We start from the raw sequence: 17339 nt of genomic DNA, 5'->3' as shown, positions 1-17339 counted from the left end.
AGGGGAGGCAAACACGACCTCTGCCTCAATGTAGGGGGCTGAAAATGGAAGATTCTATAGCTAAGCTAGCGTAGCTATATGCTAAGTTTAATAATGGATTAAAAATCGACATGCTCAGTTTAATAATGGGTTAACACGATAACGCGAACGTTTGCTGATAACACACGCCCTCCGATAATTAACACCGTTACGATCAAACATTTCTCAAAACTGGACTTTCAATCCAAACGTGAAGTGATCAATAATGGGAGACCAATGCCGGAGCTCAAATGTATGCTTCAAACGAAGGGACAGAAGATAACTTGATCGACTCCACACAATAAAGGCAAATTGCTTCACACAGTGAGCGGTTGTGATCACTTCTGAGGAGTTTACCTTGGACAGAAAGAGATGAAGCGCCGACGTTAGCTGAGCTGCTGCATCGAACACATGACACTCCTGTCATTTAAGTCTGTGCTGTGTTCAAATGCTTATTCATATTTGTTGTATTTCCTCCCTTCGACGAAATAGCCTTTTTACACACGTTACAAGTGGCGTAGTTGTCATTTTGTCGTGTGAAATAGAGCCAAACTTTAGAACGCTTCTGCCTAGTTGCCATGTTTGCTGCAGTCTGAAGAAGAAACTCAAAAAGTTTGCGCATGCGCAACGCCACAGAGGACCGTTAGCAGAACCGTTAAAGAATTTGGCTGACGATCCCAAACAATCGGTTCACTGGGAACCGGTTCTAAAACAGAACCGGTTCTCGATTCCCATCCCTAGATAGGACACAGTCTTTGAAGGGCCAGTTACTGTCAAGTCTCAAGTCTCTCATGGTTGTAAAGAGCATATTGTCCCCTATCTGCTTCGAGCAAACAGCACTCCTTTATCTATTAGCAGAGGCATGGCATCATAACTGTAGCCTGTGTTGTATCATTACAAATGATGGCACTTAACTCATCCCTCTGGTCTCTCAAACCCAGGGTGATGACTAATAAGCCTTCAACTACACATGTTTAACAATCTGTCACTTGTGGAAAGTAAACAAACAAGTAAATGATTTAATAAAGATTGCTCATGAGTCCCAAGTCAAGTCTAAAATCACTGTGTGTGCCATTTACAAGTATATTCCAACTCATGGTGAGAAGAGTTACAAATATAGCAGCGTAGGCAGGAGGCACAAATGAGGCCGGGCCATTGGGAAGGAGATTGGACCAATGAGGCCAGGACTTTGAGGCAGGAGGCACAAATGAGGCAGGGCCTTTGGGACAGTATATGTGCTTTTTCAGCATTTCAACACAACTGGCTTAATTTCTTCAACCTCTACACAGGCTGCATGTGTACATGTGAATTAGATAAATATATGAATGTATTACATCAGAATATACTGATATTTAAAGGTCCCAAATAAAACATTGGCTCATTACATTGTTTGCCTTTCATCGACAAAAAAACGTGTTACTGGTACACATTGCATATTTACATAACCTACTAACAGTCTGATATCTCTGAAATATAAAACATATTGTCTACCCATAGGAGCAGTATTTGATATCATATCAACAAGATATTAACACATATGCATATGTGTGCAGGGCTACATTTACATTGAGCAGCATTTGATCAAACTTAATTGTGCATTAAAATGTTATTTTGATCAAATGATTTTACTGTATTCCCTTGGTATCAGCAACATAGAAATATGATTTAAGTCCCAACGGAAAAGCTAAATGTTGCTCTACTTTATGTGATACCCTACTTTTGTTTCAGCTTAGAGTCCTGCAGTCTGTTTACATTCATACTTATGAAGTCAACAACCAAAGGTCTGAAGATAAATCATACCTTCTTCTGCACACTATGCTCATACTGTCAGGGTATAAAATACATACATATGTGTATATGTTAGTATTGTGCATACAGTATATACATCTGTTTTCTCATGCCTGTGAATGTCCTCAATTAGGCTTCAGACAATGAACTGATTATGCTTTTGATTCATGTGTGTGTTTGAACAAAATCCTTCGTCCTTTGTGGATCAAGAGTCATTATGGCTACATAAGGGGATTTATTCATTCTCAATCAACAACATTTTTATCGTAGGAAATATCTGTTGAACAGCAAATATGTAAACACAGGTTACGTTGTGCCATAGGAAAATCACATGCTCCGCTCCACATTTGGTGAATTCATGTTTAAATGGAATATTTGTAAAATATGTGCATGCAGAATTCAACATTTCTGGTCAGTAACGGGCAGGCCTTATTTGATTTTGGAAGCATCAGTCCTAAATGAATTATTGATTTCCTGATAGCATCAGATCGATTTATTGTCAGTAATCAATGCCCCTTTGAATGGCTTATGCAAATGAGCATTATTGATCTATGTGCATCTAAACCTTTACGGTCCTAAGTGTTACCAAATGACATTTCTCTTCTGTAGAAGTTAGTTTGTTAAAAACTCATCATAATGATATGTTGGCACGTTTCCACATTCTACCATTCAACGAAGCAAACGCTCCTAAATAAGAAAACGATTGATTACAGATTTAATTTCAAATTAAGCAGACAGGTTGAGTAATTATTATTAATTACATTTCTTTTTTAAACATGTGAATGAAAGAGTAACTGTAGTTTTGTTTCCAGGTGACAGGCTGTTGGGCGTAGTACGAGCAGATTGGCACAAATATAGCAGCAGCATAAGAGAGAAGAGCTGGTGTTGATTAAAAGCATTAGTAAACATAGTGTTACAGTATTTTTTGTACCCAGATCAGGTCCTTGTGTTGCAATTCATGAAATTAGTCACTTTTGAGTCACACTGAAATATTTAATTTTGCTACCCCTCTGGTTGAAGGTGTCAGACGTGTTTCCTGTAACGTAATGAACGAAATGTGTCCTGCAGCATAGTAATGAGTGTTTTCAGATGTCAGGCGGTTGTTTCTCTACCCTTTAAGAAATGTAAAAAGTAGATGGCTTCATGCAACGGGTCTAAGCCATAGTTTAAGTCTCTCTTTGTGAATCTGAGCACGGAAGTCAGACGTGCTGCAAACACATCCACCACCGCAATCTCTCCAGCGTTACCCCCTGACACTACTTCCTGCATTTGTACTAAATGCTGGCACTGGACATACATTGTGAGGTGCAGAATCTTCCAACATGGATCTATTTCCAATGATATTGAGCTCAGCTAATGAGGTCATGGCTGGAACAGAATGGAATTCCCCAAAGCACAGTTCATTAAAGCCATAGCAGTGGTTGATTTCAACGAATCCTCTTATTTACCAAAGCTCTAATCCAATATCGTTTTCAGAATTCACCCAAAGCATTTAAAATGCTACGGTGTTTAAGCCCCTGATGAAGCATGGTCGACAAGAAAAGTAGTTTTTCTTTTGTGAGTCAGATTTAAAGTTGTATTTACACAAGAATGCAGACTTGCAGAAATATTTGGCTGCAACAACTTCATTAAACAATTAACCAACAGTAAAAGTGTCCACAGCAGTAATGTACTCAACGCTATGGGACTATCACAGCAGCTGTGCAGCAGTGTGGTATTTGTCAGAGCGTTGTGGGACATTGGTGATTGGGATGTTGAGCAAAGTCCTGTTGTTGATGCATTAGTCACGGTTGTGGTGCTGCAAACAGAGGAGAGGACTATGGGAGAGGAAAGACTCCTCTGAAACAAGAGCAGCAATGGCTTCCAGTTAGTGTCCAGGCTTCATAAAGAATCTGTATAGCCGGAAGCCGTCTTGCCTTCTCATTGTAACTCCTCCTATACTGATCCCGTCCACCGTCTCCACAATAGCTCCTATTCTACATCATTGCTGCCAATTATGTGGCTCTACCATGGGAACACAAAATTAGTTGTTATCTCCTTTCAGATAAAGCTTTACATTGAAGTTATTTTTTAGTTGTTTAAAATACTATTTTCTTACAGTTTTGTTCCTGAGCAAAAGTCTTCAGCACCAGAAAAGCTCTGAAAAGCCTTTTTCTTCTGACACCGTCACTCAAATCTGCGACTGTGATTACCAAATCGTATGCTTTATCTTGACATTCGGTGTGTGAAACGCTCCAAACACTGCCTCTGGAGCAAAGAATGGAAAGACAGGTGGACAAAATAGTGAAATAACTAGTGTGTAATCTGGGGAAAGTGCTTCCTGTGCAGGTGCGGGCGGAGAGGGGCTGTAAAAAGGATTGCCGGCCTCTTGTGAGACCAAACCGTGCCAGAGGATACGGCCAAACTGGCCTCCATATTGTAGCAGTGTTTTCTCTCCCGGGGGACGGGGAGCAATGGAAGGAGTGTGAAGGTAGCCCAAGAAGGTCATCAAAAAAAGATAAAGATGATGCCGGATGCAACTAAACTTTAGTGTGCCCTTCAACACCCAGACTGACGCCTCCGGCAGAGGTGTAGGTGGGACGTGACGGCAAAGGTGAGGGAGAAGAGAAAAGGGCCAGTAGCCGGTGTCAGCGGGACACCGGCCCTGAGGGAGACTGGGTCTAGCCATCAAATGGACCATGGACTGTTTCAAGTAACGTGTGGGCTGGGTACAAAATTCCGCTTAGAGGATGACCACAGGGCTCTGAAACGGTTAAGGAAGCATGGCGCTCAAGAATGACCTGCTGGCTGCTGTCAGCACAGACACACTGCTTCACATTAAGTGTTCTCCAGTGGAGGTTTTCAGGCAAGTGACCTCCTGTAACACATCCATGCTCGATGAAAAGGCCCCAACCAACTCCACAGCCACACACATACGCGTTTCTGTATTCAGCTCTTCTGGCACTAAAATAGGTAGAGAGTTACAGTATGCAGAGCTGACACTTTAGATTTATTAGTTTTTACTTCTCCCTATGTTTGAGGCTGCTACTGCTCCATATTGATGCTGACAATAACACGGTGTGATTAATGGACTCTGGTCAGGGGTAGTTCCTTTACTGGCCACAGCTTGTCAAAGCTTTATCTCCCTCGCCATGAAGAACGAAGCATTGAATGAAAGTATTAACGGTAATGATATTAAATGTACAGTGACTGCTTCTTACTGTACATATGTTGGTGACTAGTATGCTATTTTAAGCTGTGGCATATTATTAAATGTCCTTAATTAAATATACAGTAGCTCGCTGAGTAGTAAGTCATAGCTCGCTGAGAGGTAAGTTACTTGGAATGAACTTCCACTCTTATTTTGATGTAATGTCTCAAAGTAACTATTCTATTATCTTTTTGCTCAATTTAATAACTACTTGCCATAAGGAGAGCTCTATGTTTTATTTGCTGTTTGTGTTCAAGCCCAATAATTGACCCAACTCTTCAAACACAAATGGCATTTGTCATCACACCTTTCTATCCCCCTCAAATAAATGACCTAAAAAGTGGGAACCTGGAGGTCGGTGCAAAAACACAGCGACGTTAACGGTAATCACAGGTTGCTTTTCTGTCTTTGCCTTCTGGATAAATAGGCCTTCACATCCCAATGTGCTAATGTGGGTTTCATTACTTAGCAGATGAAATAATATACAGAAGCAGTCTCTAATAGTGTACCTCACAGCTGGTGGCTTTTTTGTTTTCCAGCTATTACCAAGCTAGATATTTGTAACAGCACAAACTCTGATTTTATCCTCGACGTTCAAGAAAAAACGGGAATCAGCAGGGGCCATGTTAGGAGGCAGGGCCACCAGGCCTGAGGCATTGAGATAGAGGCCAGATCAATGAGCTCGGCCTTTGAGGCAGGAAGCACAGAGAAGGAGGCAGGGCCATTGTGAAGGACGCCAGTTCTAGGTCAGAGGCTGGATGCAGGAAGCAGGAGCAAGGACCCAGAACCAGCTTTAGACCCAGCCAGGTCCAATGGACCTGATGAGACGTGAAGTCACAAAGACTCCGGGGAGGAAGCAGAGTTAGTAATGTGCAATGAAGAGATGTAAATTCATCCATAAGTAGAGAGAGAAGAGGAGATATGAGCTAAGTGGAGCCTATAAGTCGATAGCAGCATATCTCGGGGCTGGACCAGGGCAAAACGGATTCAGCCCTAACTATAAGCGCTGTTAAATGTGGGGACTGTGTCTGGCTGACATTCAAACTACATACTCCATTGTTTTCATGGCTACAGCCTCCAATCAAGTAGAAGTGGATGGTGTGATAAAATAGTGTAATACTCATAGCTTCACAATAATTAGAGATATTTGACTGTTCGTCAACATTAAACCAACATTAAGCCAACTTGATGCATGACTGCTGCAGCCATAACGTTGCTTCTTTACCTCAAGAAAAGAAGCCAGTTTCCCCTCATTTGAGGTCTGGAGGGTTTCTGGACATGAGGCTGGCTCGGCCAGTCCCCAGACTCCCTTAAAAAGAAAAGTTGTTGAGTTCGGGGAAACTTTCGGAAGTTTGGGAAATGCTGTCAATGATAAATTCAACATATTTATGGAATTATTTATTTTTTAGTGTCAAGAAAAACCTTGTGCCAGGTGCCATGTTGATGTGGGTTATGTATGCTGCTCTCTGTCTGAATAAATTATACAAATTATGAACAGCAGATGAAGTCGGCTGCACAGATGAGTGCAGTGCCTTTGGTTAATCGTTCTGCAAAGTGAAGTCAATGTGGTCTCTGATTGGTTTAGGTGATAATCTTACCTCCCACGTTAACCATTTCACACCTAATGCCTAAACCTGACCAACCCAACCAACAAAAGCAAGTAGGTACTTAATTAGAAGCAGAGTTGTTGGGCATACCTTTGCCACTCGGACAACAAGTTGGGAAGGTTAGATGATGTAATTCTACATAATAATGAACCATGTGCTTTGGCTTGGTATATTTTAGAAGCTGTTTATTTGTGGTCCATTGAGACATTTTTTTTAACTTCTGGGGTTTCGCAATAATGGTCCCTCAGAATGATGGTCGGTGCCAGCACGAACTGCTGTGTAAGCTTGTTTTAATTTAGTGCCTTGTCTGTGGAAAGTCATTTTCCATATAAATATACACTGTTCATTGTAATCAAACAAAAACACCACAGTTCTACTTTTAGGTAATTATACAGTAAAGAAAACAAACTAACTAAGATGATATTCACTTTCTGCCAATGAATCCTCTTAAATGCTACATAATGTACATATTTCTGGGTCTGGGGACTGTATTGCTATAAAAAACAAGCAAATATACATATATAATATATTAATTATGCACATCAAATTAAACAACAGAGCCTGGGCTACAATAATCAGTCAGCCATTAAAATAAAATGGAAATAATCATAAATATAAGATTATCATAATTCGGCCCACTCAGCACGTTTCCGGAACCAGCGACTCTTAGCTGGTTGCTATCAGAAAAAGCCTGATAGCAAAAAGCGCTTCCATTCCACAATGATTCAACACATAACTTCCAAATCCCTCTACACCAAAGCATCAGCAAGATATGAGCCAAAGAATACCGCAACATGATTCACTTTATCCTTGGTTTCTAGCCCTCAATTTTTCTGGTTCTGATGTTTCCAAGGAGGTGTCGTTTTCTGAAATCGACCCATCCCCTGCTGAGCCAGAGCCATGCATACTTGTTTTTTATGGAAAAATATAGTTTTATGAATTTCAAAAAATTCATTCAAAACTAAAATTAAAAAATGCTGTATTTGAATTTATTGAACACAATAAGTAACTTACAAGCTAAATATATGTTGTGGTACATGAGAAAATTCAAGCCCAAAATGCCCCCAAAAAAAAAAAAAAAAAAGCCCAATTTTGGAGATTTCGCCTGAACTTTTTCGCTACAAAAACCTCTCTAACTTTGTTCTGCTTCCTTTTTTCAAAGTAAAACTTTTGCAGAGAGAATGTTCACATAATGAACTAGAATGGGCACTCGGTAGAGCGCATACCTTCACATATCACAAGATTGGGCATTGAATTATGAACATTTTGGCATTAGTTGCATGCTAATTGGATAAAAATTTACCGTCCTATGGTAAAAAGAAGATTTTGACCTTTTCATGACCTTGACCTTTGACCCGATCGATCCCAAAATATAATCAAATGGTCCCCGGATAATAACCAATCATCCCACCAAATGTCATGCGATTCGGTTTAATACTTTTTGTGTTATGCGAGTAAGACGCATACAAATAAATAAATAAATGCACGGCGATCAAAACATAACCTTCCGCATTTTCAATGCGAAGGTAAATATGATTTGGGTGAGGCTTAATCATCCTTTTTTCAATTCGGACCTGAAACCTTTTTTTTTTAGCTGTGTGCCGTCTTCATTTACTCTTAACCAGTAAGATATAGACTGATATGTACACATCTGACCAAAAGTATAATTGTTTAAAATGTAAAACATATTCAAAAAGCCCTCGTGGTTTCAGCGATATAGCCTTTTTAGTTTGGGTATGCAATTTCCGAGCAAAGGCCTAAAAAATAGCTGGGGGCGCAAATCCTATTAAAGACTAAAATGAAAAGCCTCTACTTGACTTCTTTTGTGAAGTTAAAATTGGTGCATGCCAGTGTGAGATCACCTTTTTAGACTTTTTTTCTTTATCCTCTATAATGGAATTCTTTTTTCCAACCTGTTCTAAAGAGGACCTGTTGCTTGTTTTCTGCCATGGTACCAAGTCTGGGTTTTCTTTCTGCAATCATTGGACATTTCTATTGCAAGGCTTGTAATTGGTCTGCAAGTAATCTTTCTCCAAAGGCTGCACATAGTGGCGTCGAAGCAGCAGAGCTCCTTAAGCTAATGGCTGATATTGCTGAGGTGCTCCGCCGAGTGCTTTTAGACGCTCATTTGTGCCGGCTGCCAGCCGGTACTTTAATGGCTCTCTTATTAGTCATCCAGTCATGCTGTACTGACACTGATGTTGCGCTGGAATTATGGCCATCGCTGCAGACCACTGATGTGGGTGTTGATGATGATGGTGATTGTTTTTATATCCATTCATCCAGAGTAATATGTGATGATTATTACTTTTTCATATTCATTCATCTGGGTAATTTAGATTGACATTTATGTTGCGATACTTGGATTGTAACCATGTCTGTTTATTATCCTACACTTTCTTTGGGTAAATGTCCACATTTTGTCAATGCTGCTGTGTTTTCTGTTTGTTCTCAACAGGAATCAATAGTGTTTTGATTGGACTCGGTTCACTCCTGCTCAGTTCTCAAATTGTTGTGTGAATATAGGTACATGTTAACATGTCGTAATGAACACACACACATAAACACGCACACACACATATCTAGTGTTAGCAGTGGGTTGAGTATGAAGTTGTTAAAAACGTTCATGCCCTTAATTTGTTGTGACAGAATATAGCAGGTCTCAGGCTTTTGGCACACTGAATTAGTTTTGAAAGTGTTTAATATGAATTAAACGACTCATCAAATACTCATTTTTGATGAGAAAATCAGAAGATAACACTTTAAGCAAGAACACAAACTCGAATACTGGAAAGAATATTAAAATGTTCTCACTTTACCTTTTGAAGTATCTGTTGGTTTTTGGTTGGACAGATTTTAAAAAATATATAGTTTAGGAGTCTAAATGAATTAGTTATAATTCAACTTGGAGAGAATTACATTTTTAGGATTTTGAGGAATAGTGTACGAAAGAAACAATAATGCAACAATGCAAAAAGTAATTACATTTTAAATATGACAGTTAATGTGGTTCCAACCTTGGTCATAGTTAAATTACTCTCACAGCACCGGCCACTAACTCAACAGCATGTTGTCACCCACAGTCTGCAGAATAAGTCATCCATGATGAGAATGTTCAATTACCTGGGCTAGCAGTCTCCCTGGTTACATGCAACACGCTGATTACACCTATAGCCACAACCTTTCCAGTGAATCCCTAGCCAGCTGCAACAGTGGAGGATTTGGGAAACACAATGGTATTATGCTAATGTTGAGATATTGCTGCGTTGACATTTCTATTGATTGGGATTAGTGTTCCTATCCATTTCTCCACCCACGCAGCAATAGTTTACGGTCTCTCTTCCACCAGAACATCACTGATGTCAGGGATTATTTGTGTGTTCCTCAGGTGGGCTTGTTTTGTTGTGGCAAATGAAGAGCAGCGGGAAGTGTTTTAATGAGCACACGGCAACATTCAACAAGTTCAACAAATACATCTTTCGAGAATATTTAGCACATGTTTGTAGTGGGAATTTAGCCCTCCCGTCAGACCTTTTAACCAATCAGATCAATTGCTGGAGAACCTGGCACACAAATTACCTCAGTTGGATCACGGTGACCAGAGCCTTTCCTGCTTCGCAAACATGTTGTGTTCCTTTTCCAATATTCTTCTAAACCAAAAATAACTTGGCACAGGATTTACTCAGGTTGTTTCAAGGTTATCAGACCACACTCATGATGCAGTTTCCTTTTGTTGATGCCCAAATCCCCATTTCCAGGAAACAGCTGTTAGATTAGCAAGTTAAATAATTGCTTCTGCTGGCTCCATTTAAGGAGTTCAAGCTAATGTTATATGATTTTCCCCAACAGTTTCGATGCAATTAGTTTATTTTCTTTGTGTAATGAGTGCATGCCCTGAGCCGTCGGCACTCTGGAGACATTTGGAAACAGAGCAAATAACCAAATTCAGATGCAGACTGCAACTGAGGTCTGTTGATTTTAATTGATTCATCTTTGTACATATAGATAAGAGTGTACCACTTTTGCAGATATTCATGTAACAATAAGGTATATCTAACAGTTTATCAGTCATCAAAACTATCCCCTCCGGGGACCATAGATGTCTGTGCCAAATTATGTACCAATCCATTCAAAAGTCAGACATTTCTGTCAGGACCAATGTGGTTGAAACCGCCATAGCTAGAGCTATGCTGTCCGTATCTGACAAGCATTTTTATAACTTGTGTCATTTAGAGACTGCTGTAATTCAATACAATTATTTCAAGGTCACATATCTGCCGATACGAAGACTCATCCACTAATGCATTCCTCCCTCTGTGTCTTTGCTTCTCCACAGGCACTCATAAGTTTGTGACGGAGGGGGAACATCTGGCGCTGAACGCCATCACCAAAGAGCAGTCAGGATCCTATGAATGCATTGCTTCTAATGACATTTCAAGCCCTGATGTCAGGACGGTTCAAGTCACAGTCAACTGTAAGGACCAAAACGATCACAGTCATAGTGAAAACAGAATTGACGTATTGATTATGACAGATATGACAGATATATCCTCTAAGAAAGCCATTTCATAGAGGATATATCCAAGATATTACCATTACCATTTTATTATATTTTTAATGTACACATACATTCCTGCTACGAAGTAAGCAACGGTCGACAGAGTTATAACACTTCAGAAGATATGTTCATCAAGTTTGAGTTATAGTTCAACTTGATAATCCCCAATAATGTAACAAACTCACTCTCTATTCTGGTCGCCACTTGTTAATCGTTGTTTTCAGTTCACTTTTAAAGAAATAGTAAAAGGTTGAAAATAATAAGGTGCCAAAACACAAACCAATGGTGTTCTGTTCTCTAATTGTGAAAACGTTTTTTCTTCGTTTTGTAGATCCTCCCTTCATCTCTAAAGCTAGGAGTACGGGTACTCCGGTTGGACAAAAAGGAATCCTGCAATGCGAAGCCTCCGCCGTCCCCAGGGCGGATTTTGAGTGGTACAAAGAAGACCGCAGGCAAGTTTCTCCTCTGATCTCTGTGACTTCTACGGGCTTGGAATTGTCCATATTAACAGAAACACAGCAGACACACCTGTTGTGCTGTAGAGTGTGGACTGAGTTTATTTGAAATAAGCCAGACTGCATCATCTTTGTTGACAAGTGATAGATCTTTACACATATTTTGGTTAAAATAGGACTTCTGTTGATGTAATGAGATAATTGTTCATGCGCTGCATTTTTCTTTTCTTAATGGGCATTATATCCTAAAAATCACATTATGAAAATGTGAAATGTTATTGTCAGTGAAATTATTTTCACAACAGGCATGGACAACAAAGGCAACTATTATCACTCCTACATTGTAATGTCGGTGTGGTGTGGGGCTCGAAGGTTTAGAGGATATTATCGCATAACATATTTTCCAACTGACGGCTAGAGACTGGGAATATGTTTATGAGCAGCCCCAGAGCTCGTAAGCTGATGCAAACGCAGGCTACGTTACTCTGTTAAATGGTCATTGACAGTGACAGCAGCATTGCTCGTCAGTCCCCAAAAGGCAACATCTGTCCTCAAGAACAACAAGATGGAGGTCGCTGATTAAATAAATGACTGGCGTCCGCACACATAAATTCGGGCAATGAAACAGGAAACCGAGGAAAGGCAGTCGTGCAGAGTCGCACCCATAAGGCGACTCTGCATTGAACATGTAGCTCTATTGGGAAACATGAACGTCTTTCACAGCCTATAGGGGTAACACGTATTTCTAATTGTACATAGATCTAAATGTTAAGTACGTCGACTCGAGATTTGCACTGTTGCAAAGCACTTTTCTTCACTGCTCGGCGGCAGAAGCATTGAACGCCGCTCCCCTCTTTCTTGCAGGCTCTTCAACGGACTAAACAGGGTTAAAATAGAGAATCAAGGTAAACAGTCGATGCTCGTCTTTTTCAACGTCTCGGAAGAAGACTACGGAAACTACACTTGTGTCGCCGTGAACACCATGGGAATTACTAACGCCAGCATAATCCTTTATGGTAAGAACAGCAACGAGTGGAAAAGTAACACCCTGAGGTGAGCGAAAGTGTTAATTATGGTCAAAGCTTCTATTTTTGGTGGCTGGTTCTTGGCACACGACAGCAGCTGCACGTATACAAAACCAAGCAATCCGGCCACTAGTTTCCATGGAAATGGCAGCACCGACGCAAAGCTCTTACTTGGCGGACACATCCACATTTAGATTTTAATCCCAGTTAATCGCAGTTCATACAAGCAGAGCTGTGGTTGGAGCAGTGACGTAAGATGTGCTAAGGCTGTATTGTGTCTTTCTCCTGCAGGGCCTGGTGCGATGCACGATGTGAACGGAGCCGCCGTGTTGCCCCGCCCCTCCGTATGCCTGCTGCTGACCGCGACCTCACTCTACCTACTGAAGTTCTAGGTTTTAAATGTGACGACCGTCAAGCTTCTCTCATTTTCTTCTCGTATTGAGCAGCAAGAACAGACTATTAGTCCTGTATGAGGAGAATGGAAATTTAAGAGTGCCAGTGGCTCACCCTTAGTTTTCTTTCTGACTTTGCATCAGAGTCTGTTCTCTGTTAGCTCGACAAGAGAGATAGAGAGGGCTCAATCCGAGCAAGGGAAAAATGTAAATCATGCACTAATTTGATGATGGTAGAACTACTGAGTTTGTGACCCTTGCCCCCCCACCCAAAAAAAATCACCTTTTTGTATGTGAAGAGGGAAAAAAAGAAAAATACATGTAAATGTTGATAGTTGACTGTTTATTGCCCAATATTGAAGTGTACACTCAGATTATTATTATAGTGTGATGTCCTGTTCAATATCTGTACAATACCATTAAGCTTTTTTAAGTAAACAACAACAACAAAAGAAAAAAAATGCAACGTGATTGTGGAATTTTACTGTATTTTTACAGTTGTATGCAAAACAGAGTAACAGATCCTCCATGATTAACAGTTCTGAATTAAATTAGTACACCATGATTTCTCAGGCAAAGTCCTACAGCATAGTGCATCCACATTTTGATTTCCATTGTACGGTAGTGTTTGTAGAAAATGTACACATGTGTACAGATATTCCTGCACTGTTGTTTTTTTCAGAAGGCCCACACGGCATAAATGGCATTTTTTAAACACCTAATTGTGACGTCGTAGCAGCTTCACGGCACATTCCCATCACCGTAGTTTACAGAAAACCTGAACCCAGATGTCCGACATTCACACAAAGAGTCATTCTGGACGGAAGTGTTGGTCAGCGTGTTGCTTCGTTTACTACAGTGACAAAGTGAACGGTGCCGATGACGTCATCGTAACTGTCTAATTAGCAGCATGGCACTCAACTGACTTCTCAGCTCCTGCTACATTTTATTCTTGAAATTCAATATTGTCATCCACCTGATGTTTGTTTGGGCTTTAGTCTTGTTTTTAAGTTGCAACTAGCATGATACACACTCATGGAGAGTTATCTAAAAAAGGGCAAGAGTACAAACATGTTTGATAAATAGTCTTTTAAGTTTCTCAGGCAGCCACAGTGGTTGTAAAGGTTCCCTGTTGGCTCCTCATGGGTTTTTATGAAATTGAGGCTTTTGTTGGTGCACGAATCATAAGTTTTTCTTTTCTTGTCTCATTGCACAAACACATTTTACTCAATACTTTATAATCCTCCTTAAAATATTCCTCAAATATCTCTGAAAAGGAAGTCAGTAAGAGTTCACCATCAATAAGTGAGATTGGATAGAGCTACTTGAAAGACGTTATCTTATGAAGTAAAAAAGCACACCAGAGTTTGAGATTTTTTACTTCCCTGTTTTATATTTTAACAATATTAAAAGTCTAAACAGTGACTCGCAATGGTGTAATGTAACAGTACATTTACTCAAGTACTGTACTTAAATACAAATTTGGGGTATTTTTACTTTACATGAACATTTTAACACAATAATTATCCTTCCACGTGTCAGTGGTAAATATTATTCTCGCTGCATTTCAGATAACAGTCTTTAATCCTGTTCTCTAATTTAATCCCCTTCCTGTCCACTCAACTCCATGTGTTGTTCATGTGTTGCAAAAATCCTCCTCCGTCCTCAGCCACTTGGATCATCTGGAAAACGCATCTTCACAAAGATGAAAACAGGCCGTTTTTCTTGAGAGATACATGGTTCTCACCGGAAAGCGAAGCTACATACATATGATCATTTTATAGAGTATGATGCATTGATGTAGTTCAAACTGGCCAACAGGATATAAAGGGGTTCCAATGCAACATACAAATGAATGCAGCAGTATTTATCCAGAAACATCATATATGACAGTAAAAACATTTGACTAATCTTTTACTTTAAGAAATTCAAGTGCATTCTGCTGATAACAATTACATAGTAAGGTTTTGAATGCAGGACTTTTTTTTCATAGTGTGGAATTAGTATTTTTACTTAACATGTCTCTTTACAATATCCAGAGCACTACTAAATCAGCAATGTAAAGCTAATGTCTACATGAGCAGAGAATGAAGTCGCTCTCAGATCTTCTCCTTGCTTCGTTAGCCGCGTGTCTTTTAATCCATGTTAGTGCACACGAGCATTTCCCACTGGTTAGCCCACTGCCGCCGCTCTGCTGTCATACGGCGTTTACAGCTGACGACGCTGTCATGAACCATGGCGTCGACCTCCGGGTCAGCTCCGTCAGCACTAATGTTAGCCCTCTTCCCGCTGTTAGCAAAAGCTAGCGGCCAGCCGCTCAGTCAGTCATGTTGAGAGCTTTGTGGAGGCAGTAGATATGCTTGGTAATCTACATCGAGCTCAGAAGTCTCCATGGAACTTCTTTAGAGACCTGATTTTGGAGAAAGAATGCTGGTATTTGAACGTAACACTCAAACAAACCAATATTTCTGCTCACACACAGAACACACAGGTGGTGGAATATGAGTCAATAATTACAATAATTATTGTTATGGTTAACAATGTATGGCTAACAATGTGTGGTAACACACATCAAAAGCATGCCTTGTTACCCCTCAACAACACTAAAACACATTGTGTATTGGGATTGCATCTCGAGCATTAAATCATATGGATTAGGATGACCAAAAACAGTGGTACATTCCTTTAATCAGCTTCTTCACATACTGTATTTAAAACAAGTAAAATCAAGCTCTGTCAATCAACAAAAACAGCTGTTTTATCCTGTTTATCATGTAGTTAGTTCAACGTGATGTGATGAGAAGCTCTTTCAATGTAAATACAATCCCGATTGCCGCTTCAAAGCTGGCACACATGATTCAAGGCTAGAGCCCGAGCTCGCACCGATCTCTGCCCCAAGCATAGCTCTGTTCTGACTTATCCCCATCCCTTCACACTAAAGGATCACCTGTGTGCTTTAATTTTCTTTTTTCATCATTGTGTTTGTATGTTTTAACTACTTTTTTTTCCTATCCATGTTATATCAATTTTATTTTGATAGAGCCACGCCAGAAAGAGACACTAGCTAGACTTTTTCACGAGTGACGAGATAGTGGTGTCAACCTGAATGATGGTGAATGTCCTGTGTAGCTGCTATGAAGCTTTTTTCCAGGTGTTATGAATGTGTGCTTTTAACTTGGTTTGTCCCGAGGTAAACAGACACTGGTCTCAAGACTGCAGAAGTGATTGTTGTTCTCTGTTGTCAGTAGATGCAATTTCAAGGGACATTTTCTAAGTCTGCCTGGGACAGACATGTCCAGTGATGAGAATATACTTAAAGCACAAGTGATTAATAATGTGATGTTCTGATATTGTCCAGTTCACTCCTGTGCATACATATGAGTAAGAAGTGTGTTGAAGGCAAAACAGGGACGAGGTCGATGTTTGTGGGAATGCTTTTGTTGTACTCACATGTTAAGTTCTGTGCTTGTAAAGATGGTGAACCAGTAGGCTGCAGACGATGCCACAGGGACAAGATTTCAATTTTTCGGGGGTTTGCAAAAACACAGACAGATGAGATTCCGAGTTTGAAAAACTAAAGTTTAACGTTATTGTAACCCTTTCCATCACATATAGATTACCTTTGATACGTATTGATGTCAATGAGCTTAAATCAAATTTGTTGCAAATCCCCATTAAAGAGAACTGATACTGTAATTTACTTTTTTGCATATGTCACCATAAACAAAAATACAAGTGGTGTTTTATTTTCTTTATTCTTCCTTTTTTATGTTTTAAGGATTGTAGATTTATGCATTTCACATTATCTAGAATTCTTCTGAATGCATAATTCTCTGGGCATTTTAAAGTTTACATCTTTCAAATTCACTTGTCGTTCATTTGACTTTGGATATCAGCTCTTTTTGTGTGTTTTTTCTTTTTAACGGTTGATTTTACGATGTATGATCTCATTGACTGCTGCATTGATGACCTGATTAATTTGTTTTCTGACCTTACTGGAAGTTCAACATAGGTAGTCACTCTTGTGGTATATAGTCATCGTATCATTTATTTGAGAGATTGCAAAAATGTCCATAAACTGGTTAAATGTGAATTGAAGTTGCAAGTCATTTTCTTTAGTTTCAGTTTTTTATTTAAAGATGCAGTAGTCTCTCTCTCTCTCTCTTTCTGTCTCTCTCTCTGTCTGTCTGTCTCTGTGTGTTAATATAAATATATCAGAAGTGGACAGCTCTGAGTTCCTCAGTTCAAAAAACATGTATCATTCGTGACCACATTGAAAAGACCAAATATGTTGCTGAATTTAACA

General features: G+C 39.8%; 1 protein-coding gene across 3 annotated transcripts in view; it reads left to right on the top strand.

The window, feature by feature from the left end:
* opcml (opioid binding protein/cell adhesion molecule-like) overlaps window positions 1-17126 on the top strand; it is a 169792-nt gene extending 152666 nt beyond the window's left edge. For 2 of the 3 annotated variants that reach the window (XM_056444030.1, XM_056444049.1), the window contains exons 4-7: window positions 10940-11077; window positions 11493-11613; window positions 12481-12669; window positions 12933-17126. In XM_056444030.1, coding sequence (XP_056300005.1) covers window positions 10940-11077; window positions 11493-11613; window positions 12481-12669; window positions 12933-13083 — 599 coding nt within the window. In that variant the 3' untranslated portion in view covers window positions 13084-17126. The remainder of the gene's footprint in view (window positions 1-10939; window positions 11078-11492; window positions 11614-12480; window positions 12670-12932) is intronic. The other variant, XM_056444040.1, reaches the window with a different exon arrangement.
* Window positions 17127-17339: the final 213 nt, after the last annotated feature.

The sequence above is a fragment of the Pseudoliparis swirei genome, chromosome 3 (genome assembly GCF_029220125.1).
Source record: "Pseudoliparis swirei isolate HS2019 ecotype Mariana Trench chromosome 3, NWPU_hadal_v1, whole genome shotgun sequence".
NCBI classification, from domain to species: domain Eukaryota; kingdom Metazoa; phylum Chordata; class Actinopteri; order Perciformes; family Liparidae; genus Pseudoliparis; species Pseudoliparis swirei.
Note: the sequence above shows the minus strand (reverse complement) of the source record. Positions and strands in the feature narration are given on the sequence as shown.